The sequence below is a fragment of the Lytechinus variegatus genome, chromosome 6 (genome assembly GCF_018143015.1).
Source record: "Lytechinus variegatus isolate NC3 chromosome 6, Lvar_3.0, whole genome shotgun sequence".
In the NCBI taxonomy this organism is placed as follows: domain Eukaryota; kingdom Metazoa; phylum Echinodermata; class Echinoidea; order Temnopleuroida; family Toxopneustidae; genus Lytechinus; species Lytechinus variegatus.
The window spans coordinates 18,012,637-18,027,837 of NC_054745.1; the positions used below are offsets into that span (position 1 = coordinate 18,012,637).

Genomic DNA, 15,201 nt, shown 5'->3' on the forward strand with positions numbered 1-15,201 from the left:
ATCGGGAATGATATCTTCTGTAGATCATGTCAAAATCTTTCACAAAATTGAATCGTTTTAATTAAAATGCAAAAAAAAATTGCTCCCTCGCTACTCTTTACAAACTTTGCACGTAAAAAAATGGAAGATGGACTTCAACATCAAAAAGTGTGCAGTGTCAACTGTTACACGCAAACACACTCCCAACTTCCAATATTATCATCTGACAAATAGTGTAATCCCGAGAGTTAGCATGGTTAGCAACTACAAGTACTTGGGTGTTACAGTTTCTTCTGATCTGCGATGGAATAAACATTGCCAACTCGTCCGGCAGAAAGCAAGTCGTACTTTTGGTCTCCTTCGTAGGACTCTGTCCTCTTGTACAACAGGGGCCCGTTGCAGAAAGAGTTGCAATCAAACGCAACTCTAAAAATCATGCGCAACTTGATTTTCAACCAATCAACAGCGTGCATTTTTGACTTGCGATTGATTATTTGACTTGCGTTTAAATGCAACTCTTTCTGCAACGGGCCCCAGATGTGAAGTCGAGGGCCTACCCATCCTTAGTGCACCCCCAACTAGAGTATGGCTGTGAGGCTTGGAATCCATACACAGTCTGCAATGTAAATGGGGACAGACAATTTTATAAAAAAAAATCGGATTTGCCTGACTATGGAATCCATATAATTCTGTTGTATGCCGATATTGTTTGAAAACGTGATTTTTATGAAATATATCATTTCCTCTCACATGTTGACTTTCAAAATGGCCGCTACAAACCCTAACTGAATTATGTACTATTAAGCGGATAGGTAAACTAATTTTCACAAGAATGAGAACCCAAAATGCACGTAACTGTCATGTATAAGTAAAATATTGTCTTGAATGTGATTTCTAAATAAATACATATCATATTGGTCGAGAAGGTGATACAAGGCTTACTTTGAAATTCAAAATGGCCGCCAAGAGTCCAAGGTATTAGGTTTATTGTTACTGGGGACGGATAATTTTAAAAGAAATTTACTTTGACTCTTAAAATTGCCTAAGTTTAAGGGTAAAGTAAGTGCAAAGTATTGTATAAACTCATTATGGCGGCCATTTTGAATATCGAGAAAATAAATATTTTGTCAAAAATCATTTCTTAGTATTTCACTCCGGCAGCACAGTTGCATGTACTTTAAAGCCAATGTGTGGGCAAGTTCATGATTTTCATGGGCAATTTTAATATTTTGGCGGCCATATTGGATTTTGCCAATTTGCAGAAAATGCTCAAGGATACACGAGTGGCATCATTCAGATTCGGAATTAGCTCACTCGAATTTACAAGAAACCATCACAGTCAGACCCAATACTTAAAGGTGAAAGGTGTTTGTGTGTGTGTTAGGGGGTACGTTTGTATTGGGTATGGTTTGAAGGGAAATGTTAAGGTCTACGATGTGTGTATGCTCTAAAATTGCATAAATGTTTCATTGCATGTTATCAACGGCGGCGGTAGGGGTGCATGTGCACCCTTCCATTGAGGCAGAGGAGTTCCGACCCTGGCAAGCAACAATTAAAGAAATTTGTAGCGCGTTTTCTGCTTTCTAGAGGGGTCATGTGGTCCAGAGGTTAGAGCATTGGACTCATAATCGCAAGGTTCTGAGTTCGAACCCACACAAAAGGCCCGAGAGCAATGGCTGTCGTCGATAAGGGCAGTGCCTATGACTGAATAAGCTAAACGTAAAATGTTTCCTAGGTAATTGGTTATATACCAGCTTGGCGTTTACCAGAAAATACGTTGTCCTGCCGAGTTCCTGCGGGAGTTACCAGAAACAGAAACAGAAACATCTGATTTTCCAAATCTAAATTCCACCCCCCTAACATGTGCACCAAAATACCATTTCTATATAGATCCTCTCCTTAGGATGTGCACCTCCCCATTCTCAAATCAGCCGGCACCCTATTATGCGATCTTTACGTAAATTCGCTCATTTTTTACATATCGTTATAAACCATTAACAGATGTGTATTATATGGAAGGAAACGAAAGAAATTCTTGATAACGGTGACATTGCATTGTTTTTTTAATGTTTTTCATATAAAAATTGCAACGATTTGTGTAAAATTTATTTGGAAATTCCCTTTGCATTGTTATTCTCAAAGAAAATACATTAGGTCACAGAACTTTGTATCTGTAATACGCACGCTGATCAACAACAAATGCATTTTCCCTGCATTCTTCTAATGCCATTCATTTCACAGAGTCAGACGATCAGCATTCAAGTTGGACGTAATTTTTCAACATTGGCCCCGCTCTCTGCACTCAAAGTGTAGTCATGCACTGATATACATACATTTACACGTAGCCTAGTACATGGATGTGTATAAATCATAAGTAATGAGGATACACAGTCAGTGTCTATATGGTAATACATTCGTCGCTGATCGGTCATTGATATCATTCTATTAATGTGTGTTATGTAAATTAGGGACAAATAAAAAGTTTCATGTTATTTTGGTTGGTGCTTATACTGCGCGCGGCCCGAATGGCGTCAGACTCAGGGCTATAGTTTGGTGCAGTTCTAATCTATACAAACTTAAGAGTATATTTTTACTTTCGTAGAATTACACCCGCGTTGTTGAGCCCCAAAACCGGCCATCTAAATCCTGACGCCACCCGCCATAATGATAACTTCATTTTAATGATTTGATAGAGAGCGAGTAGTCAAACGAGACAACTTTAGAACGCCAAGAACTTGGAGATCGGTAGAATTCAAGCACGGCGGTTGCATTTTACACGTAATGGGGAATACCCCTTATGTACACGCCCATAACCATACGCAAAAGCACAAGAAACGCGAATCCCACAGCAGAAAGGGCCGAGCTGTGTCACGGACTTTCCTCAAACTTCAATGCTATTTTTGCCACGAGAAGAGGCTAGAGATTTTCTTACATCAAAATCATCATTACTCGATCTTGATTCAATGTGTTGTTTTCATGATGTGACTGAATGATGGCAGTACCCCGGGGTAGTACTCTTACCAGCAGGCCTATCCCCTAGAAGCAAGAACTCTGTCGTTAGCTGTAACTATGTGAACCCATGGTGAACCTAACCCATCGATTGCATCGATGTTGACTTTTGACTTACTACTGCCAAGATTACAGGTATGTCATTATGTAAATTTATATGAGTTTTTCTGAGCATTTGTTTAAAGCATGTGTACACATGTACCTTATTTAGTGTGGTTTGGTTATGGTTAGTGTTCTACTAATAAACTTTTAATCTATGGCAATTGAGCCATTCAACATTTATGGGTATTTCATTGTTTGTTACTGATTCTTTACATGTTTCTCAAACTAATGTTTTAACTGGAAAATGGTAAATGATAAAAAAGTAAATTGCAAAACAATAAAATAAATTGTATTTATGCATGTATTATGGAAATAAACTGATCATAAAGTCATGATCCCCATTCAAACCAATTGGTTACGTTGTCCCCTTAATTTTGAAACCAATTGACTGTTTGTCCCAGTTGGACCAAATCGACTCTTGGTCCCAAATAAAACTAATTCGGGGACCAAGTGCCCCAGTGGGTCCAATTAAAATGAGTCTGAAACCAATTGGCCATTTGCAGGGGTCCCATTATAATTCTATTGGGGACCAATTGAAGACCTATTCGAGACACCTTGGGACCAATTGGTCCCATTAGACATCAATTGGACCCTCATTGAATTCTAATGGGGCCAGTTTGCCCAATTGAGACCAATTGACCCTACAACAGGAACTCAACTGGTATCTAATTACTTGGACTCATTGGACCTAGTGAAACCCATTGATACCAATTGAATCCAATTTGAAAGCAATTGAAAATTTAGGGGATGTTCAATGGGTTTCATAGAATTTTGTCCTGGGAGACTTTCGGATACTTATTGAAGCAGCTTTTGAACACGGGCTCAATGGTCAAGTTAACCTTGACAAAAAGTTAATTGTAAAATAGCAGAAAGATGAAAGATATTGCTTAAGGTTTGAAAAAATCCATCAAAGAATAAAAAAAGTATTTGATTTGTGACGTCATATGCGAGCAGCTTTGGAACATGCTAAAAAGTCAATGAAATGTCATTTTCTCAAAAAATAGAAAGTTTTTTCTTGTACCTTGAGTATATCAATACACAAAACATTAATCACACCCGCTCCTAAACGCAAATAAAAAAAAAGTCATCACAAACCTAAAAAAACCCCGAGATTTCATGCATTTTATAATACATAACATATGGAGCGGCTGCCCGTTTAAGACGTCACAAATCTCAAACTTGAAATTCTATTAACTTTTTAAATCTTTAAATGTATTTCAATAATTAATGTATTATCCTCAAGCATTCACCAATGTTTTACAATCTTTTCTGCTATTTTAACGCAAACTGTTCCTCAGGGTGAACTTCCCCTCTAAGCCTCTATTCATTTACGATCCATATTCTGTCTTCTCTATAGGTTGGTTGGAGATGACCTGGTGGGGACTTCAAATCCAGTCTAATCAAGGCTTTATAAATAAGAGTAAACTTTGTCCTTGATCTTGTGCTGATAAAAAATTCTTGTTATTATATTCATGCTAACTCACGAACTTTACACATTGAGCAAAAATTATTATTTATTTATTTATTTGAAAATGATATAACTATTTACTCGCAGGTCAATATACTGAATGGAAGATTCTATTCCACATGTAAAAAATAATGTTTAAAACATTGTTTAACCTCTGTCATGTTGGGAAAATATTTCTTTCCTGAGTTTGATACAGAGTTAGTATTGGGAGATTCGAACCCTGACGGCCTTGACGTCGCGGTTGGTGAAAATCACAACTCTGTTCGCGTTGTAGGCCTTTGTGATTTAGGGGGCTTTTTCATAATTTGGGGCGTTTTTGACACTGTATTCGCGTTCCGCTCCGACCCGCGAAAAACACCCCCTTTCCTGCGTTTTATTTGTCGCGGATGCTGACCTCTGTCCAATGGCAGCGACCACCCCCCCCCCCCCTCTAGGGTGCGAGAAGAAATTTGAAATAGTAAAAAAATGATGAATTCTGTACGCAAGATTCATTTTCTTTTATAAAGGAGCTTAAAACTAAGAACCTACAAGAAAAGTTTTAGTGTCATTTGATGTCACTAGTTTATTCACAAATATTCCTGTAGACGAGACTATTGAACTTGCTGCTGATAGTATTCTGAAGTATAACAATGATGTATGTTTTAGTAAAGATGAACTGATTGAATTGTTCAAATATGCTACCAAAGAGACCCATTTCCTATTCAATGGTGAAATGTATGACCAGGTTGATGGAGTTGCTATGGGCTCTCCTCTTGCCCCTACACTGGCAAACCTATTTATGGGTCATCATGAAAAGAAATGGTTGGAAGAGTTTGAAGGACCCAATGTTCCATTCTATCGCAGATATGTAGACGATGTGTTTTGTATTTTTAACAATGAAGATGAGGTACAAACTTTTCATGACTATTGGAACTCCAGGCATCCCAATATAAATTTCACTGTTGAAAAGGAAGAACATGGACAGTTGCCCTTTTTTAGATATTTTAATCAACAATAGCACAGATGTTTATACTACTTCAGTCTTTCACAAGAAGAATTACACTGGGTTGTATACAAATTTTCTCAGCTTTACTTGTTACAAATACAGAACCGGTTTGATTAGAACACTGATAGATGGGGCTTACAAAATTTGCAGACACTCTCATCTATTTGATACTTGTATCGAGAATTTGAAGAAGGTGTTGAACGGAAACATGTACCCAGGTTGGTTGATCGAAAGGTCATTAAACCAATACTTTCAAAACATCCAAAACCCAAACAATGATCAGGAGAAAAAGACTACAAGATTTTTCAAGTTACCATATATTGGTAAAGCATCAAAGGAGCTTGAAATGAGAATCAACATTATGGTTAAACAATATTGCCAAGATCTTCATATTACTCCTTCTTTCTCATCTATCAAGCTCAGTTCTTTACCTTCTGTGAAAGACTCCATTCCCCAGGAGCTTCGTGCTCGTGACATACATCAATTTACATGTGCGAGATGTAAAGCTCGCTATATTGGTCAAACCAAGCGTCATTATAAGACACGAGTACAGGAACACCTGGGGAAGGACAAGAACTCCCATGTCTGGAGACACTTGCAATCGTCACCCCAATGCTTGTTAGAATGCAATACCCACTGTTTCAAAATTCTCGATACTGCTCAAACAGATTTTCAACTAAAAATAAAAGAAGGGCTTTTCATCAAATGGAAACAACCTCAACTAAACCAACAGGTGTACAATTACCAAATAATGTTATCCATTTAATTTAACCCACCCCTATCTGATGACTCCATAGACTTGTATTTTTTTTTTACTTCATTCCATTTACCTTGAATTCACACCTTGTAATCCTGTGTAACAACATTCTTGAAATTCTTACTTGACGTCCTAACTGTATAAATACCAATGACTCTGTTAATAATTTTCAGGCTGAGGATGAGGTGCGACACCTCGAAACATGTTCCGTTTTTTAAAATGTTATGTTTTATTCTTTATATTCGTCTTCAATTTAGTAAAAAAAAAAGGGTTTAAAAACTTTTCCGAACATGTCACAGACTGATTTGAGATGCTTACTATCATAGTGCAGCAAGAACACAGATGCTTATGCAAAACAGGTACTTTTCAGGGTTCATTGATAACTATTATTAATGCCATATCGCTTTCCTTTCATTGCTAGGCATGACGCATTACACACATAACGAATGATACTCACTGATCAAAAAGTTTTTGCATGAACTGATCACTCAGCCATCAATGGAACATGCCTACCCTCTTTCTCTCTCTCTTTCTCTCTCTCTCTTAGTAGACTTGTTAAGAGGTTGAACGCTGCATTTTTTAGTACAAATGTCCCACTTGGCACAAATGTTCCTTGAGTCAAAAGAAAAAGATTCATCCAAAGAGACACGCTGTATCTATGCAAATAAGCATGAAATTTGCATAAATTTGCATATTAGGTCGATATAGTGAAAACAAGTATTTAAGAATACATATTTAACCAGAACTGCCCTAAAATTGGAAATAAAGACTTAAGGTAAGAGAGGGAAGAAAATTGTCATAAAATAATTGAGATATCCTTGTTTATTATTACCTAATTTACATAAATTATGCAAATCATAATTTTAAATAGAGTATTTTTTCATGAATCCTGAACTGTTCTTTACAAAACAGCAACTAATACACAATGTCAACATTCTACATGAAAGAGATATATATTAGCAAAAACATCGATATGCTTCATGACATTATTAGTGTCTTAATTTGCTTAGAAAGAGGGCAAATATGTCAAAATGTATGACGTGATATTGCGCTAAAACGAGACCAAAACAACCTCTTTGTCACAGTCACACTCACGAGTCGGACAATAAAGCGATCAATGGTATGTCATTCCAGATAACACAATCTCAACACAATAGCTTCCATAGGCTTCTCGTATCGCTTTTGGTGGTGTGTCTGCCACACCGTAATCTATGATACATACGGGCAAAATGCATTTCGGTATCGGTAAAACACTATTAATTTTGTTTTATTTGTTTCTAATTAGTTTTTCTTGGAAAATTTACAGGAAACATTGTTTTGCAGGTTACTGCTTTAATGAAGCTCTGATGGCACATGAATCATGACGAATTTATCTTACCTCAATCCATATTTTAACTTTATTAAAATATATATCTTTTGGAGACCCCGAAGTGGCAAAACTGCATCCCCCGGCATTCCCGCCACTTTACAAAACCAGTTTGACATGTATAATCAAAGAGCTATTAATATATTCGACTTGAAAAAGACAGATGTATGAGTATGAGACATCAGTCAACATGAAAACAATAAACATTAAAAAAACATGATTCCTGAAGAAAGTTTGTTTATTTAAGCCTACGCCCACGGAAGCCCGCCGAATTTACCCCCATCCCCTCTCCGTATTTCGACTTTAAATAAAAAAAAATATCGTATATTTACATTAATCACTATTGATATTATTATAGTTATTATTAATATTACTATTATTATTACTATTATCATTAGTATTGTTATTGTTGTTCTGCCGTTTGTAATAGTTCTCTAGCACAGTAAAGGCTATAACCCAACAAGAGCATGCCTAGGATACCTTTTCCCTTTTTGGTTTTATGTATTGAAAAATAGTTTATTGTCTTTAGAACTCTTAAAAGATTATTTTTGTTTGTATTGATATCTTGGAATAGATTGAGGAGAAAATACTCTACAATTGACACGTAGAGGAGCTGTGGTACATTGAAGAACAGCCACACAGCCCTTTATTGATTCCACTCTATGTTAAATTTAAATATTTTAGTGCCCAATCGGAAGAAAGATGCATTTCTACTACAATCAGTAAAGCCTCTTTGCGTTCTCCTCTTGAAGAAAAAAAAAACATAGAAGGCATTGTTTTATATCTCATAAAATAAGTTCGTGTACGTGACGGTGGCCTGTCGAAGTTGCCATCTTTTGACAATATATATGTAGAATATCGTCTAAATGAAGCCCTCATCTCGAAAAGCGCACTTATTAAAGGCAGCATCTACATTACATGTATACGTGTACACATAAACATGGTTCCATAATTTGAAGGGCTGCGGAACCGGGGGGGGGGGCTTGAGGGGGCCTCCGCCCCCACTCCACTTTTTCCAAAACCGTGTACAAAAAAGTAAAAATGACCATCTAATTGTGATTTTTTCAGACTCTTCTAGTCAGAAACTAGCTGACCCTATTAACTAGTCATTTTTGACTGATTTGTTTTAGAGTGCATGGTCAGCACCGAATTTCGTCTCACCCCCCCCCCCCTCTCCCATTTTAAAAATCGTTCCGAGGCCCCGTTTTGTAGGGAAAAAATTCGTACATGCTTGACAGAAGAAAGAATCTTCTCTTTCATAGTTTATTTGTGTAATTGCTGATGTGGTTTACGGTACACCATGTGGAGTGTAATAGAAACAGCCCGGGGGGCCACTTACATTGACGAGTGGATACCATGCGCGACCAAAAAAAAACACGTAAAAAGGATGTATTTTTCACGATAGGGCACGTTACGTACGTAACGTGATAAGGGTGTCAAAAACACAAAAATAATGAAAAAAGGGTATCTATTTCGCTAGGAAAACTACGTGTTTAGGGTCGAATTTGCGGGGATGATAAAACAAAATCAAAATGTTTTATAAAGGATGTACTTTCTGCCCCAACACTTCGTGTTTAGAGTCCGATTTGTGAGAGGTGTAGAAGGTGGGTCGTACTAAACCAAATAAGATAAAGCCGACGACCGAAGGACCCGTAACAATAAAAAAAAATCCTGTACTTGTTTAGGGGTTCATTTCAGGGAATATTTGCCAAGGGTATCGTTTTGTTTCCAATACTTGTTAAGGGCAGGGTTTCACACGCCGATACTTGTTACGGAGTGCATTTTCAGAATATTAAAATTACGTGTTTAGGGTGCTTTTCGAAACCCCATGTTCGTGCATGGTATCCACTCGTAAATGGAAGTGCCCCCCCCCCCCCCTGAAGAAACAGTGGAGAGAAGAAAGGAAGAAATGGATAGTCGAGAATGTGGAGATTTGATAATTGGGTTTACGAAAGGGGTATCATACCCCTTTAATAAACCCAATTATGCGGCTAATAGCAGCATAATTTGGTCGTAAAATTGGAGGAGGACCAGAGTTATCCGCATAATAGCAGCAAGGTCACCCTTTTCCAACACAACCGCATCGGAAGGGGCGTGTCCAGTTGTCATGACGATTATCCGCCTTTTTTAGGACGTAAAAATAATGCGGCTTATTTTCGGAGTTTGTGAACGCAATTTTTATTGAGTTATCCGCATTACTCTTAAACATTCCATCGACCAAAACATGATGACTCGGGGTAACATCTGAAAACATGATTGACATAGCATCCAGTGTTGTAGTGCCTTGATGCTCGGCCTTGGCCTTAAGGCGCCTTAAGGCCTACTTTTTCAAAGCCTTGGCCTTGAAGATTTTGAGCCTTTAAATTTCAAGGCATTTTCAAGGCTTTTTAAGGCATTTTGTGTTTTGTACTTTATTTACTTTTATATGTTTCAATTGTTCTGTATATCTAATGACACAAATGGTCAATACTACCAGTCAGCAGTAGCAGCAGCTGTAGTAGTAAATGTACTAGCAGAGCCATCAATTGTGATTATCACCATTATCAAGAATTATCATCACATAATTATGTAACAAAGAGAAGGGAATGAAAACATTATTTATTGGTAATCATGAATAATGATGATAATAACAATATCAATAATTATAATAATGATTATGATAAAGATTATAGTCATTTTATGACAGGGATAATTCTGACAGATCTGACTGCAGTTTTGACAAAAAAAATTCAGACTTTAAACATTTGATTTGATTTATCGTTTTCTTCTGCAGCCATAACATTCGTATAATACATTTTTCATAACATAATAAACATAATATGTTAGCATTTTTGGCATGAATCATAAATAAAGAGTACTTAAAAAATAATTCCAGAAAAAACTGATTAACTATATGATATTCCCAATTTGCAGGAGAAGGATTGTCATCGTAAGCAGATTGCGTGAATAAAAAATGACAATGGCTAACTCTAAATAATGATAACAAGGTTGATTTCTATTCCATTAGGGTTTTCCTTGTATTATTGTCTTTGACCAACAAGAATGGTTTAGGCCTTAAAGGGATGGTTCAGACTAAAAGTATTTATAGTTTAACAAGTAGAGTAGAATTCACTGAGCAAAATGCAGAAAATTTCATCAAAATTGGATGACAAATACCAAAGTAATTGAATTTTAAAGTTTAGCAATATTTTGTGAAAACAGTCATCATGAATATTCATTAGGTGTGCTAATGATGTCACATCCCCACTTGTTCTTTTGTATTTTATCATGAAATGAGGTTTATTCATTTTTTTTCTCCAAGAACTAGAAAAATTGGATTGACAACCGATTTAGTGCATTAGATGTTTATTGCTGCAACTTATTTTATTATAAGGGAGATATGTTATTTTATGTAATAACGTAAGAAAATGGAAAGTGTGAAATCATCAGCCCATCTAATGAATATGTTGCCTCATTGTTCCATGTATTGAAAGTTTGAAAATGCCTTGGCCTTGAGGTTTTCAGGCCTTGAACTTGGCCCTGTGTTTCCATGCCTTGGCCTTGGTTATTGAAGCCTTGGCCTTGGGTATTAAAGCCTTGGCCTTGGAAGTTTGAGCCTTGACTACAACACTGGTAGCATCTTTATCTAGTGATGTGATACTGTGCTAATAGTTCCTTTAAGAATAATGTATTATTGTGATGTTCATGTATATCTGAGATTATTCCTTTCTGAAGGTAACTCATCCATCCAACAAAACACAAATAATTTACAATTGTTCTAGAATTAAACATTGTTTTTTGTCGGAGCTACAGGTATGGCTTGGGCTCCATTACACCGTGCTGCTTACCTTGGTCATATTGACGTCATCAAATCTCTGATCAATGAGGGAGCTGAGGTCAATAAGGAGAATAACGATGGTTTGACAGCATTACACCGTGCTGCTATTAATGGTCATACTGACGTCATCAAATATCTGATCAGTGAGGGAGCTGAGGTCAATAAGGAGGATAATAATGGTCGGACTGCATTACACCGTGCTGCTAACAGTGGTCATACTGACGTCATCAAATATCTGATCAGTGAGGGAGCTGAGGTCAATAAGGAGGATAATGATGGTTTGACTGCATTACACCATGCTGCTAACAATGGTCATATTGACGTCATCAAATATCTGATCAGTGAGGGAGCTGAGGTCAATAAGGAGGATAACGATGGTTTGACTGCATTACACCGTGCTGCTAACAATGGTCATATTGACGTCATCAAATATCTGATCAGTGAGGGAGCTGAGGTCAATAAGGTGGATAATGATGGTTTGACTGCATTACACCATGCTGCTAACAATGGTCATATTGACGTCATCATATATCTGATCAGTAAGGGAGCTGAGGTCAATAAGGTAGATAAGGATGGTTTGACTCCATTACACCATGCTGCTAACAATGATCTTATTGACGTCATCAAATATCTGATTAGTCAAGGAGCTGAGGTAAATAAGGAGGATAATGATGGTGGGACTGCATTACACAATGCTGCTGAGAATGGTAATATTCACGTCGTCAAACATTTGATCAGTCAACGATGTGATGTCAATAAGGGCGACAAGGAAGGGACAACTGCCTTACATATCGCCGTTCAGAATGGTTACACTGAGGTTGTTCAAGTCCTACTTACGGGTGGAGCGCGATGTGATACAGAAGACATTCACGGCCAGACACCCTTACATCAAACCATAAGCCTCGGGTACAGAGATATTGCTGATGTTCTAGTTGACAACAGGGATGCTAAGGTAGGCGATACATACATCCTATAAATGTTCTTTGCCGGAGTTATAAATAGCTGAAATGGTGCCGTTTGGTCATTCTGCAACTAATTGCCAATGTAGGAATCTTTTAAACTGTATAGAATATTGATGTAATTTGCAAAAAAATGCTTGTTCCGCAAAATTCGGAAAACAGTACAACAGAAAAGAGTACTTTGATTACCTTTATAAAAATAAAGTTTATTTCAGTTTGGTATTCAAGGAAGATTTTACCAAATGAATTGATTTCTGTAAAATAAACTTTATGGCATAGGTTAAAAAAAACTGCTTTCCCTACAATATACAAGAGTGCTTATTTTGCTACTACGTTTACATAATTCTATCAATCCAGAGTGATTCAGTGGCCATCCATCTTGCTGTGATGCACGGACATACATCCATCATTGAGAGGATGATTGCTAAAGGATGGGATCTCAATATACAGTCTACTGACGGGCAGACATGTCTTCATAAAGCTATCAAATTATGCTACCAAAGAAAAAGGAATGTTGAAGACACCAAAACACTCAGAAAGGTTAGCCTTGGAAAAGACATTTGCCTCAGTTTTCAGTGTACACTTGGATTTTAAAACATTTAAGTCAACTGAGTACGATCATCATGGCATTTCCGGCATCCGCTGCTAATTGCAATACGATAGAAACTTACAAAGATATAACGAAAAACCATACGACTATTTTGCAATTTAAATTTGTGAGAAGTTAATATTTTATTCATACCATAATCTTTTATCATCGAGCCTATCAGAAATATTAATGACATCAAACACTTTATGGACTAACTAGATTTAAATACTATAATTTGTACTTAAATAACAAAACAAGGACGGGGAATTTGAATGTTGTATATACAATTATCCCATAAAATTAGTTAATTACCTTTGCAGGTATCCGAAGAATACTACGGTGGCAGGTTGTCTCCTGAAAAGGCATTGGTGTTCTATCTCTTAGAAAATAGAGCCAGGATTGATATCAAGGATGAAGCAGGTTGCCTACCAATCCACTATGCAAATGATGAAATGATCAGACAGATGATATTGGCAAGGTGAACAATTACTTTCTTTAAACTAAATTTCCGGTACTAACGGATTCTGATATACATGTATTTTCAAGTCAAAGATCAAGTCCACTCCAGAAAAAACAAATCAGGGGAAAATCAAACAAGCACAACATTGGAAATTTCATCACAATCGAATGTAAAATTGTATGATATTTTGAAGCTTCGCTTATTTTTCATAAAAAAAAATTATGCACAAATCAGTGACATATAAATGAAAGAGTCGATGATGTTCCTAACGCATCCTTTTATATTTCTATTGTTTGAAATTTGTAATATTTCAATTTTACAGATTTAACAAAGAGGACCATCTTTGACTAAACCATAAAATCGTTAAAGCAATGGTAATACCACACGCTCAGGGTGGAATTAAACCGTGCTTCATATGAGAATGTAGAGAAAATCTAGAATATTTGATATAATGAAATACAGAGGAAATAGCAAGGGGTGACATCACCAGTCCCCTCTTTTGCATGCCGACCAGAATGTGCATATTGTACAAATGCTATTTTTTAATCGAACGAAACTTTAATAGATAAAACCTTATTTCAAACCAATTTTGATTAAATATTCAGTGTTATGCTAGTGTGGAGTTTATCTTATCATTCAAATCGATTTTCTATTGGGATGGAATTGTCCTTTCAATATTCTATGGGTTTAATTAGTTCGTGTAGCTCTAAAAAAACAAAGTTTGCAATTTAAAATGGCACATTATAAGTGAATACTTTTCACTGATGTATTATTATCAGAAGTCCATCGAAAACAAACGGTTTTCTTTTGAATGTTCTAAATGATTTTAATGCAGTTTATGTAGTAAATATGGTTCAAGATATTAGAAGTTGAATGATTTTGTATTAATTGCTTACTGCAGATCACCTGCCTTGGATGGTGCACAGTCTACTAGAGGTAAGAGCATCTCTGAAATATGAAACAAGAAATCGTCACCGAATTCGTCGCAGACTGCACGTTAATATATATCTTGTTGACCGACTGATCGTTCATGGAAAAACATTCCATTTGTCTACTTTAGGAACAAGAGGGTTGCTGTTTTACTCTGACTTGTTATGTATAATTATTTTGTATTTATTTTTCCCCCATTATAGCTCTCTTTTCCTCTCGTTTATTATGGTATTGTTCTTCCACCTTTATTCTTCTTACCCTTCCACTTCTTCTCTTTTCGTTCTTATTCTTCTCGCTCTCGTTATTCTTCCTATACATTCATCATAATTCCTTATCTCTTTGTAATTTTATATCAAATCTCTCAATGCATTTCCTTTATCTTTTCCCCATATTCCTACCAACTCCGCCTTCTGTCTCTCATTCCTATTCATTCCTATTCTTAATGCTTTTTTACGATCTGGAAATCAGTGTTCTGATTTTTTTTGCATAATTCATGTATCTGACTACTTATGAATCATATTGATTTTAAAACTTTATCGTTTATATATTAGCGAATTTTTAAATGCTTTTTTCTTTGATTGTGGTCGATGACCTCGTGTCGTATGGTCAATGTTCTGTAATCGTTCATCTTATGCTATGTGATAATCGTTGCTTTTGTGTTGGGTTTTACTTTACAATATTCTATGCCTTATTGATGTCAAAACGTTTGTCATTCGTCTTTATGCCTCGATTGATTCTTTAATCTAAAAACAAACCATTTTGAACAGAATATGAATAACC

General features: G+C 36.4%; 1 protein-coding gene across 1 annotated transcript; it reads left to right on the forward strand.

Annotated features, from left to right (window-relative positions):
* Nucleotides 1-2,730: 2,730 nt before the first annotated feature.
* Nucleotides 2,731-14,450, forward strand: LOC121417607 (putative ankyrin repeat protein RF_0381). Its single transcript, XM_041611343.1, has 5 exons — nt 2,731-3,123; nt 11,459-12,435; nt 12,800-12,982; nt 13,352-13,509; nt 14,393-14,450. The coding sequence occupies exons 2-5, from the start codon at nt 11,461-11,463 to the stop codon at nt 14,448-14,450; spliced, it is 1,374 nt and encodes a 457-aa protein (XP_041467277.1). The 5' UTR covers nt 2,731-3,123; nt 11,459-11,460.
* The last annotated feature ends 751 nt before the right edge of the window (nt 14,451-15,201 follow it).

Coding starts and splice junctions, on each gene's coding strand:
- LOC121417607 (XM_041611343.1), top strand. CDS start 11,461: ATGGCTTGGGCTCCATTACACCGTGCTGCTTACCTTGGTCATATTGAC. Junction 12,983..13,351: donor ACACCAAAACACTCAGAAAG/GTTAGCCTTGGA, acceptor TTACCTTTGCAG/GTATCCGAAGAATACTACGG. Junction 13,510..14,392: donor AGACAGATGATATTGGCAAG/GTGAACAATTAC, acceptor TGCTTACTGCAG/ATCACCTGCCTTGGATGGTG.